Source organism: Panicum virgatum, chromosome 4N (assembly GCF_016808335.1).
Source record: "Panicum virgatum strain AP13 chromosome 4N, P.virgatum_v5, whole genome shotgun sequence".
NCBI lineage: Eukaryota > Viridiplantae > Streptophyta > Magnoliopsida > Poales > Poaceae > Panicum > Panicum virgatum.
Window position 1 is genome coordinate 45862933 of NC_053148.1, and position 19644 is coordinate 45882576.

At 46.2% G+C, this 19644-nt stretch overlaps 3 protein-coding genes across 3 annotated transcripts; all 3 read right to left on the minus strand.

Annotated features, from left to right (window-relative positions):
• Nucleotides 1–9610: 9610 nt before the first annotated feature.
• LOC120668400 (protein transport protein Sec61 subunit beta-like) lies at nucleotides 9611–12210 on the minus strand. The gene is made up of 2 exons (XM_039948101.1): nucleotides 11818–12210; nucleotides 9611–10101 (listed from the first exon to the last, which is right to left on the minus strand). Exon 2 carries the CDS (start codon nucleotides 10069–10071, stop codon nucleotides 9766–9768), a length of 306 nt encoding a protein of 101 aa, XP_039804035.1. The 5' UTR covers nucleotides 10072–10101; nucleotides 11818–12210; the 3' UTR covers nucleotides 9611–9765.
• A 4145-nt stretch (nucleotides 12211–16355) lies between these two features.
• LOC120669461 lies at nucleotides 16356–17237 on the minus strand. The gene has a single exon (XM_039949208.1). The coding sequence runs from the start codon at nucleotides 17235–17237 to the stop codon at nucleotides 16356–16358; it is 882 nt and encodes a 293-aa protein (XP_039805142.1).
• Nucleotides 17238–17873: 636 nt separating this feature from the next.
• Nucleotides 17874–19437, minus strand: LOC120669462 (origin of replication complex subunit 2-like). The gene is made up of 4 exons (XM_039949209.1): nucleotides 19293–19437; nucleotides 19125–19260; nucleotides 18892–19024; nucleotides 17874–18255 (listed from the first exon to the last, which is right to left on the minus strand). Exons 1-4 carry the CDS (start codon nucleotides 19435–19437, stop codon nucleotides 17938–17940), a joined length of 732 nt encoding a protein of 243 aa, XP_039805143.1. The 3' UTR covers nucleotides 17874–17937.
• Nucleotides 19438–19644: the final 207 nt, after the last annotated feature.

The window sequence follows — 19644 nt, forward strand, 5'->3', positions numbered from 1 at the left end:
GCTGTCCTCCTCGGAGGACCCGAGGAATCGGAAGGAGTTTCCTCCCATCGGATCGTCGCCGGAGGAGGAGTCGACTTCCTCTTCCGAGGAGGAATCGACTCCATCCCAGGCGAAGTCGTCATCGCTGCTGCTCTCCAACTCCTCTGGAACAGGAGTTGGCGGTCCTCTTCCTCGGTCTCGGGTTCGTCGTCCTCGGAGACAGTCCCGAAGTCGAAGTCCTCTTCATCCCAGTGCAGAGGAGCGAGTGCCTCGTATGCCGCCGTCGGATTGTACTCCTGCGTCGGTTCTCGGCTCTCCGGGATAGTGTCAAGGGAGGAGGCGGAGAGGCTAGAAGAAGAAGGGGAAGATGGGTAGTCGATGGAGTTGGAGCCGCCGGAGGAGGAAATCGCCATGGCTACTAAAAGTTGTGGTTTCTGCGCTACTTGGCTTCGGGAGGAAGATGAGTTTGCAGTGAAAGGAGTCGATTCGGGATGAGATTAAATAGTAAAAAATGGAAGATGGATCGGCAGTTTCACATTCTACGAGGAGCCAGTTGCAAAGACGTTGTGTCTTCCATGGTGGTTGCATTGCGGTTTAATGAGCATTAACGGGAAGATGAAGCGACGGAGTGGTTTTGGAATTATCATTGCCAAAACCAGGGGGGCATGTGTTATCGCCATAAATTAACAGGGTTAATTAATAGGTCGTAAGCGAGTTGGGCTTAAAACAGAAATTAAAGAAGGCTTGTAAATCGGCTCCTGCACGAGCATTTGGGCCACGTGGGCCATGTATCTTTAGATTCAGTTCAGATTAGAGATAGAGTCCGATCAGGACACGATAGATTTAGATTGTTTTCCAAGTCTCCGGACTATAAATATGTACCTTATGTTATTCGTAAAAAAAGAGAACATCATCACGTTTTGCAACAACAACTCGGCGCACCGCCACCCCTAATTCTAGGGTTTTCGTCCAAGTAAGCGCCATGCTGCCCTGATCGCTTCTTGCGATCGGGGCAGCATTGCTCTTGCCTTTACCTTGGTATTACTCGTACTGAAGCATTTTTTATGGCAAGTAGTACTAGTTATTCTGATGTTCGTAGCATGGCTTTTAGTAGATCTATCATGCTTTTATTGTTTATCGTCTACGAATATTAGGTCGTCTTTACGCGATCATGTTTTCATCTTAAACTAGCTCTCGTTGCATAGAGTTAGTCGCATAGAGATAACACCCTGCTTCTTTCATATCTAGTAGATCCGATCTGTTATGGTTCGTTCTTATGCTTGAGAATTAGCATAATATCTGCTAGGTTAGGCTTTGCAAACGGGTTGGATGATCCGGTGACGTATTAGATGCTTTGCTTTGGTCTTAATAGAGATTGATCCGGGAATTAGCTTTTCGCTCGTTCTTAGGCCTCTGATCTGGTTAAGGCACGGTTATTTGTTACGCTCGCTAGGCCTAGCTACGTGTAGGATGTTCCGATCTAGCAGTGAAGCTTTATCATCATGGATTAGATTAGCTAGATTAAATTGAAGCAGTTTTCACAATTACATGCCCTATTCATTGGTATCCGGATACACAGATCCGATCTGACACCGGGACTCGATCGGCTCTTTGAAAGCCGATGCAAGAGTCGTCCCGGGGAGCCGACCACGGCTCGGACTAATATTTACACGTGTTTGTGCATGCAGGCAAATCGTTAAAACGCGTTCGCACCTTTCTGATCAGGTATAGGTCAGGTGGCACGCCCTACATTCCCCGGAATTGTCGGCGTGTGCCGGATTGCGGGCCGTCGACGAGGAAGCAGTGCCTGCCAGCGCCCCGGCGACCTCCCGGCTCTTCGTGTTGCCTGTCGCTACTCGCCGGTGGGTTTTGACCGACAACAATATCACATTTACCATTGACAAGCCCTCGACGCCTCTATCATCACCATTTGGGTTCTGTAAGTATCACTTACCTCTACATTAATTCTTTTTGTTAACAAGCAACATAATTATCTGTGTGCATTATATAATTTCTATTGTATCATTTAGACAGGAGAGTCAAAGAAGCCGAAAAGAAGGATGGCACCATCATATCGGCTTCATGTCTCTGTTGCTAGTCAATCAGAAAGTGCTCAACGAAAATTACACGAAAACATGCCAAAACATGTACGATTCGTTGACTAGGCAAAATTACAAATCCTATATATTCATACCATACAACTATGGGTAAGCCTTGGTCGACTCAATTCTCTGTTATATTTCTAAATAAATACTAAGTCGTCTAATGCATATATGTATATATCCAATCTATATCTGCAGTTATCATTGGGTTTTACTCATACTTGCCGTAGAGACTAGCAATCTTGTAGTGTTTGACTCAATGAGAAATTCAAAGTCCACAATCCAACATATCATAGACCCCTTGAATAGGTAAGTTCAGTTTGCAGAATCAAATCCTTTTTCAGTTAATAACAATTGTTCAATATCAAACTTAACTTTGAGCGCAGGGTGTGGAAAAAATTTGTGAAAGCGAACAAAGAATGTGGTCAATGGAGCCCCGAACTGAACATTAAAATGGATTATCCGGTATGTTGATTCACTAACATTTCTCTAGTTAAGTAATCCCAAATTATTCTAAATTGAGTAATTTATTTGTTTCTCTTTAAGTGTGCGAGACAAAAAACAAGGAACTGATTGGTGCGGGTACTACGTATGCGACTTCTTGTACATCATGACTCTATGCGGGAAGCCTACTACGGAGGAACTAAGAGTACGTACAAACAGTTCACTAGTATATTTTCCTAATTATACTAACGCACATGATGTTAATATATCAGTCCTTTTTCCTAAATGATAGATGTCTCAAATGGGGGATGAATATTATTCTACCGATCGGATCAACGCCGTGTGCGAGCAGCTCGCCGGATTCATTTTGAACGAGATCCTGGATCCTATATGCGAGTTCTACCACAACAGTCACATCCATAGAGGACTTCCATCGACGTCCTGAGGAGCCCAGTAGTTGGACTACAAATATGACTTGTACATTTGTAAATATTTCTAAACGTGATGCCTTGATGTTTGTATATTTGTAAATATATTAGTTTATCTAATTAGCTTAATTATATGCTCACATTTGACTTCTTTTAGTTAGTTTCAAACATTATGTGAAATCGAACACGTACGACCAATGACCAATGAACGTATAGTACTGTAGAGCTCGGGTTCGCTTAGCAATTCTTAAAGAATAAACAGTATAAAACAAACAAAATTGGATTTGGGAAAATAGGGGGAAAACTCATTGGTACCGGTACCAAAGGGGCTGCCAGATTGCGTCAGCGTGACAGCCTCTGTGGTAGCGGTTGGTCTTTCCAACCGCTACCAATAGATGCCTAAGACACCGGGTGAAATATTCGGAGTCTTATAGTGAGGCCAATAGTCTCGGTTTGGAAGAACCAGTTGGAAAACCCATATCTAAGGCTGTTTCCAATCAGTTCTGATGGCTGTTTTCTAGTCGTGCGCTGCCGACCGGGCAAAGACTGTCGCATAGGGGCAGTGAGAGGAAATCGTGCCCAGGGAGTGGGTTTTGCGGGTAAAGATGCTAAAAATGGTTAAAGGTGTTAGGGTGTGGGTTCGGAATCAACACCTCGCCCTAGAATGGATGGATCCCACCGCCAAGCTGCGGTCATGTTTGTGACTTTAACATATAACTTGCTCTATTTGAAGTTTTGAATGCGTTGAACCCCCCGAACAAACCGCGAAATGAGAACTTAAGCGGTTAATTATCCGATCCGGTCCGGTCCTAATGATTATGGTGTGTATTGCACGTATTTGTTTTAGAAAAACTAGACAATTATATCCATATGTTGCTACAGATAAAATTGGTATAAATATCGGATACGTATAGTTGCTTGTTCGTTAATTTGTAGGTATCTATATGATCGAGTCGTAGATGGAGGGGTTAGTTTGAGTCGCATACGGGATAGATTAAAAAGTCTACCTATCAATAACACAAGACGGACTAAATAAAAAAAATAGAAACTTTACGTGCTTTAGAAATAGATATATAGATAAAAAGAAAATCAGCATGTTATGACGATGAATGATACTATTTTTTTCGCTAATCTACTGTTCCAACTTCCAAGGAATGATCTACCGTCATCGTGCTCCTGTCTTTGCTGGGGCTGTTGACTGTTCGGTCAAAGAAGACATCCATGCGTGGTTGCCACGTGTCCGCTTCACATGCTCTCTCGATCCCGCCCTCACACAGGAATCAAGATCCAGCGGGTGCGTGGCGCCGACGCGACTGATTGACATGTGCGGCTGCCAGCAGCAACCATTTTGGCCTCACAAAAGAGATAACGTTTGGTCAATGGTCATGTTAAACAAAGGGGGTTGGGTCGGCGTATGTCCTACTTTTTCTAAGCGTATTTTTTAGTCTTTTTAATAGTTTTAACAATTGCCAACAATATCATTATCAAAACATAGCAAATAATAGATAAGTAACATAAGATTAGAATTGTTAGCCATTTGAAATAGAAACTGTTATGACTCTTGTAGTGTGTGGTAGGTTCATCAGGATCGGTAGTCTATAGTGATAAGATTAGAGATAGGGGCGGTCGTCTATGCGGTAACGTACAGCACACGCCATATTACTATGATCCACCGTAGATCGTCATGGTATGGTGTTTCGTAACAAACAACCGAGCCTTCAATATCTGCTTATGGAGTGCAATGCAGCCGCTGAACTTTGGAGATGGCGCCTGCCCACCTCGCCGCGCTGCGAGATAGGCTACTGGAGCAGCATCTTGTCATGTGGACTTCCCTCTTCTTGCTTGCCTCTGGCTTAATCTACCTGCAGTTCTGCAGTTCTCGGGAAAAAATTTAATGTGATTTTATATTATAATTACGGATTAATACTCCATATCTGAGGAAATTCAAAACTAGGCATCTATCGTCTGTGCAGTAAACGAATTTAAATTTCATCCTCCCAGCAGACGAAATTAGCTGATTTCATCTTCGGCTGAAATCCAATTTTTGTCTGCTGGACAGGCGAATTGAACTTTGCCCATCGTATTTCGTCGGACTGGTGGACGAAATCTAATTTCATCCGCCCACGAAATATGAGGAAATGTTGTCCAACCGGAGGACGGAATTAGATTCCGTCCACCCGTTGGATGAAAACTAGTAAATACACCATGTGAACCGTCCCTCTCTCTCACCCATCCCTCTCTCTCGTGGTGCGACGGTGGCGGTGAGTGGGTGCGGCGGCGGGGCAGGCCAGCAGGCTAGTATACGAGGCAGGGAAGTGGGGCCGTGTTTAGTTCCCTGGCGTGTAAACGCAAAAAATTTTGCGACGGAATCTTACCAATTTGAAATACTAAATGAAGTTTATTTACAAAACTTTTTGCACAGATGGGTTGTAAGTTGTAAATCGCGAGACGAATCTAATGATGCTAATTAATCCATGATTAAGCAATAATTAGGGGATGGTTACTGTAGCATCACTATTGCAAATCATGGATTAAGTAGATTCATTAGATTCGTCTCGTGATTTACAGCCCATCTATGTAAAAAGTTTTGTAAATAGACTTCATTTAGTACTTCAAATTAGTAAGATTCCTTCGCAAAATTTTGCGTTTTTGCATTTACGGGGTGGAAACTAAACAGAGCCCGGGTGTGGCGGGTGCAGTGCCACTAGGACGAGTAGGCTGGTGCAAGGCTATGATCGATGGGATAGGCCAGTGCAGTGGCACAAGTAGGAGTTGGCCGGTGCAGGGCTATGTATAGCCGGTGCAGTGCCATTATGATGAACACCTGTTATGATGAGTACACAGTGTCATAACCTTCTCGGCTAAGGCTGTGTTTAGATGAGGTGAAAAGTGGGAGAAAAAGTCACATCAGTCACTGTAGCGCACTGTAGCACGTTTCGTTTGTTTGTGGCAAATATTGTCCTACCATAACCTAACTAGGCTCAAAAGATTCGTCTCGCAACGTACATCAAAACTATGCAATTAGTTTTTTTATTTAACTACATTTAGTACTCCATGCATGGATCATTTGCTATATTTAATGTTTTGATGTGATGGAAAGTTTGGAGATTGGGGGGGAAGTTTTTTGGAACTAAACACAGCCTAAGTTTACAACGCATCACGGCAACTAAAACTGCCTCTGCTTATATATATATACGCATTGCTAGATGCATTGCTAGTCACTTGGACAGCACAGCCTCGCATGAGTAGTAATGTCTGGAGGGTTGTCCGGTGGAAAGGGTTTCGGGACTAGGAGAGGAAAGGGGGAAAGAAAGGGACCTCCGATTGTGTGGGAGGGGTCTCTTGGGCCTGAATTCTATTCAGAACTAGTGTTTGAATTTCCAGTTGAGAGCAAAAGTGATTTCACTAGCACAAAACTTTTGAGTCGATATGATAACTGCAAAAAAGATTGGCCAAAATGCATGCATGGTGAAAGACTGATTAGTGCAGATGTTGACTGAGGGGACGGATGGAGGTTGTTGTTTCTTACATATGTCCCTCTTCTTTGCTATTACTTACCACAGATACATATTTCAGTCTTCCCAGGATCCGGATGGTTGTGGGTTTGTTAGGTGGGTGGATCCTCCTCCTATTCATCCGCATCAGGAGTACAACGAGTACTGGCAGAATCGTGTCTTCGATCTAAAAATAGATGTGAGCGCCAGGGGTAACGACGCGGAAGAAGGTGAGAACAGCAATGCTGTCGTTTCACAGGAGACAATTTGCACCGATCCATATTGTAATTGCCCTTGTCACAAGAAGCAGGAGCATCCGCCACCGCCACCGCCACCTACAATGGGAAGATACTGTGGAAATGGTGCCACACAATTTGCTATGTGGGGACACTATTAGTTGTAGCCTTTGTTATGTCTGCTCAATACCCGGTAATCTAAATCCCCCAAGGCATGTTTAGAAACGGCACCCATTTACGATAGCAAGGTGCCGCACATGCCACTGCAACTTTTGTTGAAGTTTTGGGTGTGTGGTGTCTCTATGCCGCATGATGTTTTGTAGAGGAAGACATGCAGCATAGGACCAAGCTCAGAGTAGGTTTCTGTACATTTGTGTAATGTCTTCCTTTGTGTGATGTTGTTTCAATGCCGGGAAATCATTCAGTGTACGTTGCTTTATCAGCTACAATTAATTCATTCAATATTTCAACCTCATTTATGATGGATGGGACGGGTCCAGGACCAAGCTCAAATCTTTGCACTGGAAAGTTGTGAAAGTAAAGTGTGCTATGCACTATGGAGCTCCTACGCCAACCAGTGATATGATAACTCACTGACTTCGTTTCGAGACATGTATGGACTTAGCCCATGGACCATCTAAATGGGTCTATAAATAAGGCCACCAGACAACCAATGACACCACAAAACCGCACACCAGAAGCACCACACAGCTCTACACCATGTCGTTCTCAGGATCAACCTACATTCCATGGAGTAAGGTGAGGGCAACCGTGCCCCAAGGAATTGAGGTGCCTATGTGCTTCTGCGGTTCCTTATGCAAGCTCATCAAGTCCAAGGTTTTGGGGACGACTTCGGCATTGGCATGAGGTTCTTCATGTGCAAGAACTATGAGTATGACTCGCCCAAACATTATGGCAAGGAGAAAACATAGGTACTACAACACACTCTTAGGGTTTCGTACTTTGTGATTTGGTACTGACTTCTAACATGATTCGGAGAAGACTCCACCACCACTATGTGATTTCATGTAGTGGTTGGACACCGAGCAATCTCAGGAGGCTAAGGACCACGTTGAGTGCTAAGCGAGGTGGGTTGCGGAAATTAAGGTGGCAGTGAATGCTACATGAGGAATAGATGGAGGAAAAGCGCAAGAAAGGCTAGGAAGAGATCCAGAAGAGGATTGAAGAGGTGGAACATCAGGATGCGGAGGATCATGAAGCTGACAGGGAGAGGAAGGGAGAGAGGGTCCGCTGTTCTAAGGAAGCAGGGCTCGAACCTATTAGGAAGGGAAAATATCGCCGGTGCACTCAGTAAAGCACCACTATATAATTCTAGCAATTTACATTCCCTAAAACATGTTAGGTTTAGTAACAACACAAGGTTACCGTGTTGCAAATGCCACTGCATTTCGTTGTTTAAGTACCCAATTTACAGCAAAGGTCTCAGCGTTATTTACCTTAGTAGTATAAACGCAATAGGCCACTGCTTTGCAATCGTTATCGTAACATTGTTTATAAAATTGTACTGCAAGCCAGGAATTTATTGTTCATACCTAGTTTACCGTATTATTTTCAATACATTGACCGGTCAAATTACGCCTACATGGTAGTGGTCTTTTCATTAAGACATGACAACTCTCTGCCTATATCCTTCCATACCATAGCTTTTTCAGAATTCTTTTCAGAACAACGTGTCTATTCCATGACACCATAGCTTTCAAATGCCCACAGGACTTCTCCGTGGTCTTGTTTGGTTCTCATTCTAGGATTTGTAGAATGAAGTTTGACCGTTAATTACGGTGTCAAACAAAGTCAGTTTATAAAACCAACACCAGAACCCTGCGCTAGGAACCCTGACGTATCTAACGAGGTCTTTGACCACGTGATTAGATGATGGCTACTGTAGTATCACTGTAGCTAATCATCGATTAATTACTGTCATTAGGTTCGTCGCGTAAAGTTACACCCATTCCTAAAGAGGTTTTGCAAATAAGCTTCATTTAGTACTCCATGCATATAAGATTCTTTTGTAGAATATAATAGAAGAGAAGGAAACAAACAAGGCCCATGACGCAGTATAGGGGAGTTTGGACACTAAACATGCATTAGTTTCTTTGGCAAAACATCATCAAACTATTCAAGTTCCAATTCAAAAACATGAACTTCATGCTGCTGAATGTAAAAAGCTTACAAAATAAGGAGTACACTGCAAAAAAAAAACTACACAAAATGTCTGTCGTCCGCATGATCAACCTACATATAGGTTGACAAGTTTGTATTAAAACAACAGTTACTCGGCTGTGCTGAATGTTAAAAACAACAAAAAAATGTCTAAATTTAAATAAAACCAAACTAAATTTCGTCTAATGGATAGAAGAAAATTGAAGATTTCGGGTAGATGGTATCTATTTACGCCTACCCATTGGGCGAAATTATAATTTCGTTATGCACGGCCCACGAAAATTGTAATTTTCATGCATTTTCATCTTGTTTTTGGGCAAAAATAGTATTTTCGGATGAAAATTAATTTCATCTTCCGGGTGGATGAAATTTAGATTTCATTTGCTCGGAAGACGAAATAGATTTAGTTTTGGAATTCCTTAGATCCGAAGTATTAATCCATAGTAAAAGTATAAAATTGTATTAAAAAACTTGCAGTTCTCATACTGCTTGTAACTGCGCTCGGTGCAAAATCTTTCATCATTGGCTAGCCGGCATCTATGGAAATTTATTCAGGTGGCATTCATCGTCCCCCCACCCTATCCACCCACCCCGCTGTGTTCCCCTAAAAAAAATTGATTGATGTATAGTACTTTTATCTCCCACAGATCCATGAGCATGTTTAAGGAACAAAAAGAAGGAATCGTTATCAAGGCCACGGGCAAAATCTTTTCAGAATCTGATAGTCACTGGCTATCTATCCATTCACTCTGTTCGTTTGGCTTGTCAGCCAATCAACCAACAGTAATTTTTTTTCACATCAAATTAACACCAGTTACTAACCAACAGCAGTACTTTTCTTTTATAACAAATCAACATCAGCTACCAGCCACACCTAAACAAACCGAGTGAATGAGTCGCTCTACAGGATTCCTCTCTTGACAGACTCTGCTTTCTTGGGCACGGTAACAGCAAAACTAGTTGGAGGTACGGTACGGTAGAGCTTCCCGAAAACATGCAGCACAGCAACGACGGCGACGAACCCGATGCTCATAATCAGAACGGTATTCGGGAACATCTTGCGCCCGGCAGCCTCATCAGTGTAGAACTGGAGCATCGAGCTGGCGCCACCGCCACCAGCAGCAGCGCCGCTCGTGGCTCTACGCCTGCGCAGGCTTGCAGCTGCTGCTGCACTCCCTCTGGCAGGTGCATCACCGTTGGCCGCCATCTTTCTAACGCCTGTTATAGTTCCCACCCCCTTAAACGCAAAAACACAAAAAAACCTGTCACATCGAATGTTTTGACACATGCATAGAGTACTAAATGAAGTCTATTTACAAAATTTTTTTGCATGGATGGGTTGTAAATCGCGAGACGAATCTAATGAGCCTATTTAATCCATGATTTGCAACATTAATACTACAGTAACCATCTGCTAATTATTGATTAATCATGGATTAATTAGCATCATTAGATTCGTCTCGCGATTTACAACCCATCTGTGTAAAAAATTTTGTAAATAGACTTCATTTAGTACTTCAAATTAGCAAGATTCTTTCGCAAAAACTTTTTTGCAAACGAACTAAACACGGCCTAATTCCTCTCTGCATGGTAACACAAGATTCAGACAGAAGACTTTGTGGCAATGCAACTGTAAAAGATTAAAGATCATAACACATATTGGTCAAATAGCAGGTCACTCTGGAGTGTAGATATAAACTTGAAAAAACATAGTTTGCATTTGATAGGCAAGACTTCAACACATTTTGTAACTAGCTAGGCACACCTACACGGACACACCATATGAAGCTTACGGGAATATGGGATTGGTTCTTCATTCGCAGAACAGAGAAGTAACACCTACACCATATGAAGCATATGCAATTGCTTGTTCACTTAGAGGACAGAAAAGTAACAGTTATGATTCCTCATGCCTGCAAATAATGATTCAGTACAAAGTTCTGAATTCTGATTTACCTTTACTATTGTAAACAGACGAAATTATCACTTGAATAGCTATACTGGAACTATGTCCAGAACTTGCACATAAAACATTACACTACTATACTTTGGGCAACCATTCATTGACCTCATATAAACAGGGATGACAATATATCAGAATGGTAATGGCATGGCATAGCATCAGATTGCACAACCTCTCATGACAATCGACTCCAACAGATAACCACAGGTAAATATGTTAACTGCAAGGAGCATTCCAAGATCAACTATGCATGACACAATGGACCTAAAAAGGAGGGAAGAGTCTAGACATGCAAACAAAGACTAGATCAATGAATCAGTTTTCTTGTGCAACAAAAGATCATCAGATGGATCAACCTGAATTTGTGTGATCTAAATTCTAGCACAACTAGATTATCACTGAAATAGAGAGCTGAAGGCGAACCATGAATTCAAACAACACCAACACCACATATCCTGATTAGATAGATGCATGCCAGTTACCAGATGCCAACAATTGATAATTACCCCGCTAATTCAGCATGACAACAGTTCAACATACAAAAGCAGAAAATATAGACAAGATCCAACAGTATAACCTGAAACAGATCAGCGTATCAACATGATTCAGTTAGCAGCATTTCCCCAGATTTATGCATATCCTTCTGGCCAAGGTGATCATAAACGAATCAATCCAACGTAAAATAGGCAGGCAACATGCTACACTGATCAATCAGTAGAACTGAAACTATCTACATGATTTCGTTCAACCCCAGGACGGCAACAATAAAAAAGTAACCACTGATCGGGGCTAGGTGAACCTGCGATAAACAATCTGGCGAACTCTAGATGAGGAAATTTTACGGTGTACTGCTAAACTGAAATAACAATGAGCCTCGATCAGCCTAGAAACAAACAAAACATGCGAAAATCCACCCGGGTCTCCGTACGAGACCCGACTGGGTCCAGCCAAATCGAGAGATAGAAGGGTACGGATCGAGAGGGCGCGCACCTAACGAGACGACCGTGAGGGTCCGGTTGCCGGCGGGTGAGGAGACTTCGCGACTGGGATCTTGTGGAAACTGGAATTGGGGAAATCGGAGACCGGGGGTGAGAGACTTTCTCAGGGACGACGGAGGAACGGAGGGGACGAGGGAGTGGAATCAGCAAGAACAACTGTGTGGGTTTACGTCACGGCATACATAATTACGACCGCTCTCCGGACAGTTTGTGTAGTTGGCTTTAAGGAGGCCCGCTTGTCTAAGAAGCTGGCACGGGCCAAATTTGAGGCCCGCTTTTTCATTCCATAGGTTTTATCCAGCTGAGGTCAACCCTTAAACTTCGGGGGCATTCTTCATACATGCAGCAGAAAACCCTTAAACTTTGGAGCTAACTGAACAATTGAACAATGTCCAAGACCAGGATGTCAACCCAATTCTTGCAGCAATTTCTCCACTGCATCAGAAACGAGAGGAATCCGGAGGCAATCTTGGCCATCAGAGTGCTTTCTAATCTTAACCAGATCTTGGTCTTTAAACTCCGTCAGGTGGGAGTTCAATGTCACTTGACTGCTTACCAGAAAGCGCTCGCGGCATTTTGTATACAAGCTACTGACAGGCATACCTGAGAAACAAAATCAGTGAAGTATCAGTGTACAACCATAACCATCTGAACTCTTCCAGGAATAATGAACTCACCTTCCTCCTTTTGATATGGCGTCGGGGTTTGCGAGGAGTGCGTAGAGGAGAGCGTAAGAGCAGAGCAGCTTGAGAATGCGAACGCAGCAAGTACGGCGGCGACGTTATCTCGTCGGCCGGCGAGGAAGCGTTCCTTGCCACCGTCGAAGATAACTCGTCCCAAACTGGGAGAGTCTTTATTCTTCGATAACAACCCTAGTACAATCTACTAGCCTTTATAGTATCAGGCCTGACTTCACGAACAAACTTTCCTAACAAACATAATATAACTCTCCCAAGCAATATCTACTAAAAAAGAAACAAATCAGCCACGTGTAGAAGTTATTGCCGTTGTGGACTCTTTCCTTTTCCTCCTTTGATACGTACGTGGATAGTAAAAGGAGTCCACAACATTACCCCCCCCCTGGAACAGCTCGTCCGCGAGCTGAAACGTTGGATGGGCCAGCTTGAAATCATCCAGGGGCGTCCAGATAGCATCAGCAGCAGCACGACCTTCCCATTGCACGAGCAACTCCCAGACGCCACGATATAGGCGAGCGCGCAACACTGTAACAGGAGCCGGCACCACACGACCATGAACAATAGCAGGCAACGGTACTGGAGCTCCCGTCGGAGGAGTCCCAACAAAAGCCTTGAGCAACGCAACATGGAAGACATTATGGATGCGAGCATTGACCGGAAGGCGGAGTCGATAGGCCACTGCTCCAATGCGTTCCACAACTTCATATGGCCCAAAATACCGAGGACCAAGCTTCGTCGCTCGCGCCGGAGTGATGCCAACAGCAGTCCTATGATGCAGCCGTAACCAAACCCAATCACCAACCGCAAAAACCAAGTCACGATGTTTTTTATCATGCTGTCCCTTCATGACGCCTTGAGCAAGAGCAAGCCGATCACTGATCTCAGCAAGAAATTCATCACGGTCACGTAATTGAGAATCAACTGCAGCCACTTTTGCTGAGCCAGGTTCAAACTGAAGCAAGGTTGGAGGAGGCCGCCCATAAACAACCTGGAACGGAGAAACACCAATAGCAGTCTGATAGGAGGAATTGTAGCAAAACTCAGCCCAAGGTAACCACTGAAGCCAAGAACGCGGGCGATCACCAGCGAGGCACCGAAGATACATAGTAATAGTGCGATTAGTAACCTCCGACTGACCATCGGTCTGAGGATGAAAAGCCGAGCTGAGCAACAACTGAACACCCGCCAATTGAAAAAGTTCTTTCCAAAAGCTGCTGGTGAACACAGGATCACGATCGCTGACAATGGAACAAGGAAACCCATGCAAGCGGACAATTTCATCAAAGAAGGCCCGAGCGACCGAGTTAGCAGAATACGGATGACCGAGTGGAATAAAGTGTGCATACTTGGAAATCTATCCACCATTGTGAGTATAACAGACTTGCCACCCACCTTTGGAAACCTCTCAACAAAATCCATGGCAATGTCACTCCAAATACCTGATGGAACTGGCAAGGGTTGCAACAAGCCAGCAGGATGAAGATGCTCGGTCTTGTTGCGTTGACATGTAGCACAACTCTTCACAAAATCCCGAACAAGGCGGTGGGTGTGAGGATTGTAAAAGGACTGGCGTAAACGATACAGAGTCTTTTGAACACCTTCATGGCTGGCCTCATGCGCATCAGCCAACAAGTGAGGCCAAAAGAGAGGAGTCAGGCACAAATGCTTTCCCTTGAAAAAGCAGCAAACCATCAGCAACAGTCCACCCAGCAGGAGCCGTCCCATCCTTGAGCAAGCTAAAAAGCTCCTGGGCACGTTGATCGGCAGCAAGCTCCTGGCGCAGAGTATCAAAAACCTCGAATGATGGCATGGAGAGAGCATGAACAGCAAGTGCATCTTCATGGCGCCGAGAGAGAGCATCAGTAGCCCCAATTTGCTTGCCAAGCCTGTATTCCACCATCAGATCATACCCAAATAATTTACTCACCCATGCATGCTGAGGTATCGTTGATAACTGTTGATCAAGGATGAATTTCAAGCTGCTGTGGTCGGTGCGGACTGTGAATGCCCGCCTCCATAGGTAAGGCCTCCAATTGCAAACAGCTTTGACCAACCCAATCAGCTCCCGTTCATAGGCCGGCAACTTGGCATGATGAGGTGCAACGGCATGGCTGAAAAAGGCAATAGGGCCATCACCTTGGTGCAGAACAGCGCCAAAACTGGTACCGGAAGCATCACAGTCAACGACGAAACGCTTGGTGAAGTCCGGCAACTGGAGAAGTGGAGCATGCATCAGGGCCTGCTTGAGATCAGAAAAGGCCCGTTCGGTGTCATCCGTCCAGCTGAATGAGGTGCCTTTGAGGAGGGCCGTTAGGGGCGCAGCTATCGCGCCATAACCAGCAATGAACTTGTGGTAATAGCCGGAGAGACCGAGGAAGCCGTGCAGCGCACGCAGCGTACGCGGTTGGGGCCAGGAGTCCACCGCGGCCACCTTGCTAGGATCCATGGCAACCCCGGCTGCAGACACGATGTGACCAAGGTACATGACCGACGGCTCACCGAAGAAGCACTTGGATTTCTTCAGAAAAAGCTGGTGAGCATGTAGCTGCTGGAAAACCATCTTGACATGCTGCAAGTGCTCAGACCATGATGAGCTATAAATGAGAATATCATAAAAAAAACAAGAACGAACCGGCGAAGAAAGGGCTGCAGAATATCATTCATCAAAGCTTGGAAAGAAGCCGGCGCGTTGGTCAATCCAAAAGGCATGACAAGGAACTCGAAATGTCCGTGGTGTGTACGAAAAGCAGTCTTTGCAACATCATCCGGGTGCATACGGACCTGATGATACCCACTACGGAGATCAAGCTTACTGAAGAACCGAGCCCCGCGCAGTTCATCCAAGAGCTCTTCCACGACTGGAATAGGGAATTTGTCCTTGATTGTTTTGTCGTTAAGAGCTCGAAAATCCACACAGAAGCGCCAGCTGCCATCATGCTTGCGTACTAGGAGAACCGGTGATGAGAATGGCGAATTAGACACTCGGATGATGCATTGTGCCATCATGTCTGCACACTGGCGTTCAATCTCATCCTTCAAGAGCTGGGGGTAGCGGTACGGCCGGACGGCAATCGGCGGCGTCCCCGGCAAGAGATGGATCCGGTGGTCTTGGCGACGTGGCGGCGGCAGGCCGCGAGGTTCCGCAAAGATGTCGTCGTATTCTTGTAGAAGGATGTCCATGAGATTCCTGGTGGCCACCAGACTTGACGAGCAGACTGCATGGCCGCCAATACCATGCCAAAGGACGGAGCAGCCGTTGTGCCTAAAAGCCATGGACAAGTTGCAGAAGTCCCAAGTAATAGGTCCCAACGTCTTGAGCCATTGCACTCCGAGAACAACATCGAACCCGTCCAAAGCCAGCGCGTAACAATCGATGGAGAACTGCTGGCCGTGAATGTTCACCGGAGTCGCCGGACAAACGCCCGGACTCTGGATGTGCTCGCCGTTGGCGACCTTCACGGTGAGCCCCGGTTGGTGTTCCACGGCAAGGCCGATGCGCCGCGCGACCTCGTCGTGGATGAATGTGTGGGTCGAGCCGGAGTCCACCAAAGCAGTGAGCTCGGTGCCGCGGATCCGCACGCGAAGGCGGATGGTGTCGCCGGATATGATGCCGGTCAACGCGTGCAGCGAGATGCGAACATCCTCCTCAGAGATATCGGCGTTGTCATCCTCTGAGTTGGCCATGGCGATGCAGAACACGCCGCCGCGGGCAGCGCACTTATGATCCTTGGAGAACTTCTCAGGACAGAAGTAGCACTGGCCATTAGCCCTCTTGTCGGCAATCTCCTCTGGTGTCAGCCGACGGGAAACGCGGCCGCGGTGGATCCACTGGCTATAGGGGCGCTGCACGAGACGTCGAGGACGGGCCTGGAAGTGCCGGTTGACGAGACCGCGGCGGCGCACGGGATGGCGTCGACGTGATAGCGCGCGTGGCCTCCGCGGAACGACGCTCATATGCCCGCGCCAGGCTCATGGCCGTCTGGAGATTGGCCGGCCTTTGCATCTCGACATCTGATGCCAAGGGCTGTCCCAGGCCCGCCGTGAACAAATCCATATGGTGCTGGACGGTCAAGTCCTCACAGCGGCAGAGGAGCGCTAGGAACTGGCGCTGATACTCCTCCACCGAGCCGGTGCGACGGAGCTCCTTGAGCTCGCCCAGCGCATTGGAGCAGATCGGGGGGCCGAAGCGCATGTTGACGAATTCGACGAAACGCGTCCATGACACGATCCCGAAGTCACGCTCCATCTGATAGTACCATTGATTTGCCGTGCCCTCAAGATTGAGCGACACGAGCCACACCTTGTCCTCCTCGAGCGTGCGGCAGCCTCGGAAGAACATGTCGCACTGGTTCAACCATGGCAGCGGATCGGTTTCGCCGTCATACTTGGGGAGCGACAGCTTCGGCTCCCGCGGGCGGCGCCAATCGCCGTCGGCATGCTGGTTGCCACGACAGCGGTAAGGACCACGGCCGCTACCTCCGCCGCCGCCGCCGCCGCCGCCGCCACCACCAGGGTTGCGGCGTTCCTTGGACGCGTCTTCCTTCTCCGAGGCGTCGGCTTCGGCATCATCGTCGCCGTCGTCGCCCGCCTGGAACTTCTCTGTACGGGCGATGCGCCGGTCGTGGGAGTCGAGGCGCTTGTTGATGGTGGTGAGTTGGGCGAGGATGCGGTCGAGTTTGGCGGAGTCAGTCTCAGGATCGACGGGGCCGACCATGGTAGGCGATGCCCCACGACTGGTCTCTGGTACCAAATTGATATGGCGTCGGGGTTTGCGAGGAGTGCGTAGAGGAGAGCGTAAAAGCATAGCAGCTTGAGAATGCGAATGCAGCAAGTACGGCGGCGACGTTATCTTGTTGGCCGGCGAGGAAGCGTTCCTCGCCACCGTCGAAGATAATTCGCCCCAAACTGGGAGAGTCTTTATTCTTCGATAACAACCCTAGTACAATCTACTAGCCTTTATAGTATCAGGCCTGACTTCACGAGCAAACTTTCCTAACAAACATAATATAACTCTCCCAAGCAATATCTACTAAAAAAGAAACAAATCAGCCACGTGTAGAAGTTGTTGCCGTTGTGGACTCTTTCCTTTTCCTCCTTTGATACGTACATGGATAGTAAAAGGAGTCCACAACACCTTTTCATTTGCCAACTGATATTCAGCAAGAACTCTGAAAACACTTTGTGCATTCGGTGTCAGACTCTGCAGAACGACTAGAGCCATTTTTGTGGTTTGGGCATGGCCACCACTAGCAAGGATCAATGGGTAGAAAACACATTCGACTTTGTAAGGTGCAAATGTTGGGACGTGGTACCAGCTCCACCTGTACTGAGTGTGCACCATTTTCTTGCCCCATACTAAAATATTTTCCAGTTTAGGATATCTTTTACAATAAAGAGATTAGCGAAGAATGAAACTAAAAATGTGCAACAAACTTACATAAAGGTGCATTAACATGATCTGTTGATGCAGCAACACGGATTTGTGGGCAGCAAGAAACTTGTGCTAGACATTGCTGTGATTCAGCATCACGCAAGGCAGGTCCATCAATATTGTGTATAAGAAGGCACACCTGATCATCCACATCATCTGATGTCTGTCTCTTTAGAAATGAGATGATGTCATCAAATGATTTTGAAGGAAAAGGCTGCGATAACTGAGACCTCGTTCCAGGTTGATGTTTGCGCTTAGATTGTGCTTGATCACAGGACATTTCAGCTATTGTTGCTATGACCTGGAAATGTAATAGTTTAAGCAGTTCTCAAAGCATAATGTAGAAATCAATAAATTGTTAAAAATAGTACATGAAATGGAACTATGGTAGCAAATCCTGACTCAAAATTGATAAGCAACCCAAATCAGGTGCATGGTCAAGGTGTCAAATTTGGAAAATCAAACAATATAAACCAGTAAATGTTCCTACCCTGGACATGTAAATAAAGCCCCGCTTTTAAATGGCAATTGAAGTCAAGGAAATGAAAATGCAGGGCACACAGGGGCTTCCTGTGCAAAACTAATCAGGCCTACTCTAATTGTTTTCTCTTCTTCCATTTTTTCCAAACTTGTATTCCCACAAAAGTTGCTGATTCGAGCATCAAAAGGCAGAAGGTAAGCCCACATAACAAACTTTCCATAACAAATTCATGCCTTGACACAACCTCGCTGTTTAATTTACCATTTCCACATAGATTGGACTTCAGAGCAATCCATGAACATGCTTAATAGATTTGAAGCATTTGAATACTAGCAGGATAGGGCAAAGCGGCAAGCAATACTTAGACACCAATATCGGCCAGACAAGTGCTGTGGGGAACTCCCCCATAGTTTTCCCTTTAAAAAAATAAGGAGTATTGGGGAGACAAGGTTATACCTCCTTCAAGTTGATGGACGGAAGATAGCCATTGATTACAATGACAGTAAAATCAGTCAAGGTAGTGGAGGCAAATTCCTCAAGCAGCTGCTTCTTAGATCCAAACCCATACATCAAGAGACCAAAACCGCACCTACATCAGAAAAAATGCATCGATTCCTCGTTCCAACTCACAAGAACCTCAGCGAAACAGATTTTGAAATTGCACTAGTGCTGCGAATTTCGGAAGAAACCTTAGCTCGAACAGCCAGCTGCGGTACTGATCCTTGTAGCTTCTCGTGAGAGAGGGATCCCAAATTAGCCAACCGTACCCACGGATTCGTGCCAAGATATTGTCGTGGGATGCGGGGTGGGACGGCACCAGACCTGCTCATCGACGAGGTTGAGGTCGGAGAGTTTGCCCGCGGCGGCGCTGGCGCGCTTCTTGCCGGAGGAGGGTTCCTTCTCCTTGCCCAGGAAGTAGCTCCTGGAGAACCCCGCCTCCTCTTCCTCGTCCTCGGAGCCGGAGCTGGCTGCCGCCGCCGCGCGGGCGCCTCTGAGGGGCATCAGGTTTCGCTTCCGCGGTTTCGCCGCCGGCGCCGCCGCTAGCGCTAGGCGGCCTGGAGTTTCCCGCGCAGTTCTATCTTTTTCGCGGGCAATGGCTACATGGGCTGGGCCTCAATCTTGGCAGAATGATGGGGCCTTTTAAGGCCTGCTTGTATGAGGAGTTTTCACGGGCCAACCAGAAAAAAAAAACCGGCGTGTTGGGTTTAA

Coding starts and splice junctions, on each gene's coding strand:
- LOC120668400 (XM_039948101.1), bottom strand. CDS start 10,071: ATGGCGGCCAACGGTGATGCACCTGCCAGAGGGAGTGCAGCAGCAGCT.
- LOC120669461 (XM_039949208.1), bottom strand. CDS start 17,237: ATGGTCGGCCCCGTCGATCCTGAGACTGACTCCGCCAAACTCGACCGC.
- LOC120669462 (XM_039949209.1), bottom strand. CDS start 19,437: ATGCCCCTCAGAGGCGCCCGCGCGGCGGCGGCAGCCAGCTCCGGCTCC. Junction 19,261..19,292: donor GCGCGCCAGCGCCGCCGCGG/GCAAACTCTCCG, acceptor CTCGTCGATGAG/CAGGTCTGGTGCCGTCCCAC. Junction 19,025..19,124: donor AGCTGGCTGTTCGAGCTAAG/GTTTCTTCCGAA, acceptor TTTCTGATGTAG/GTGCGGTTTTGGTCTCTTGA.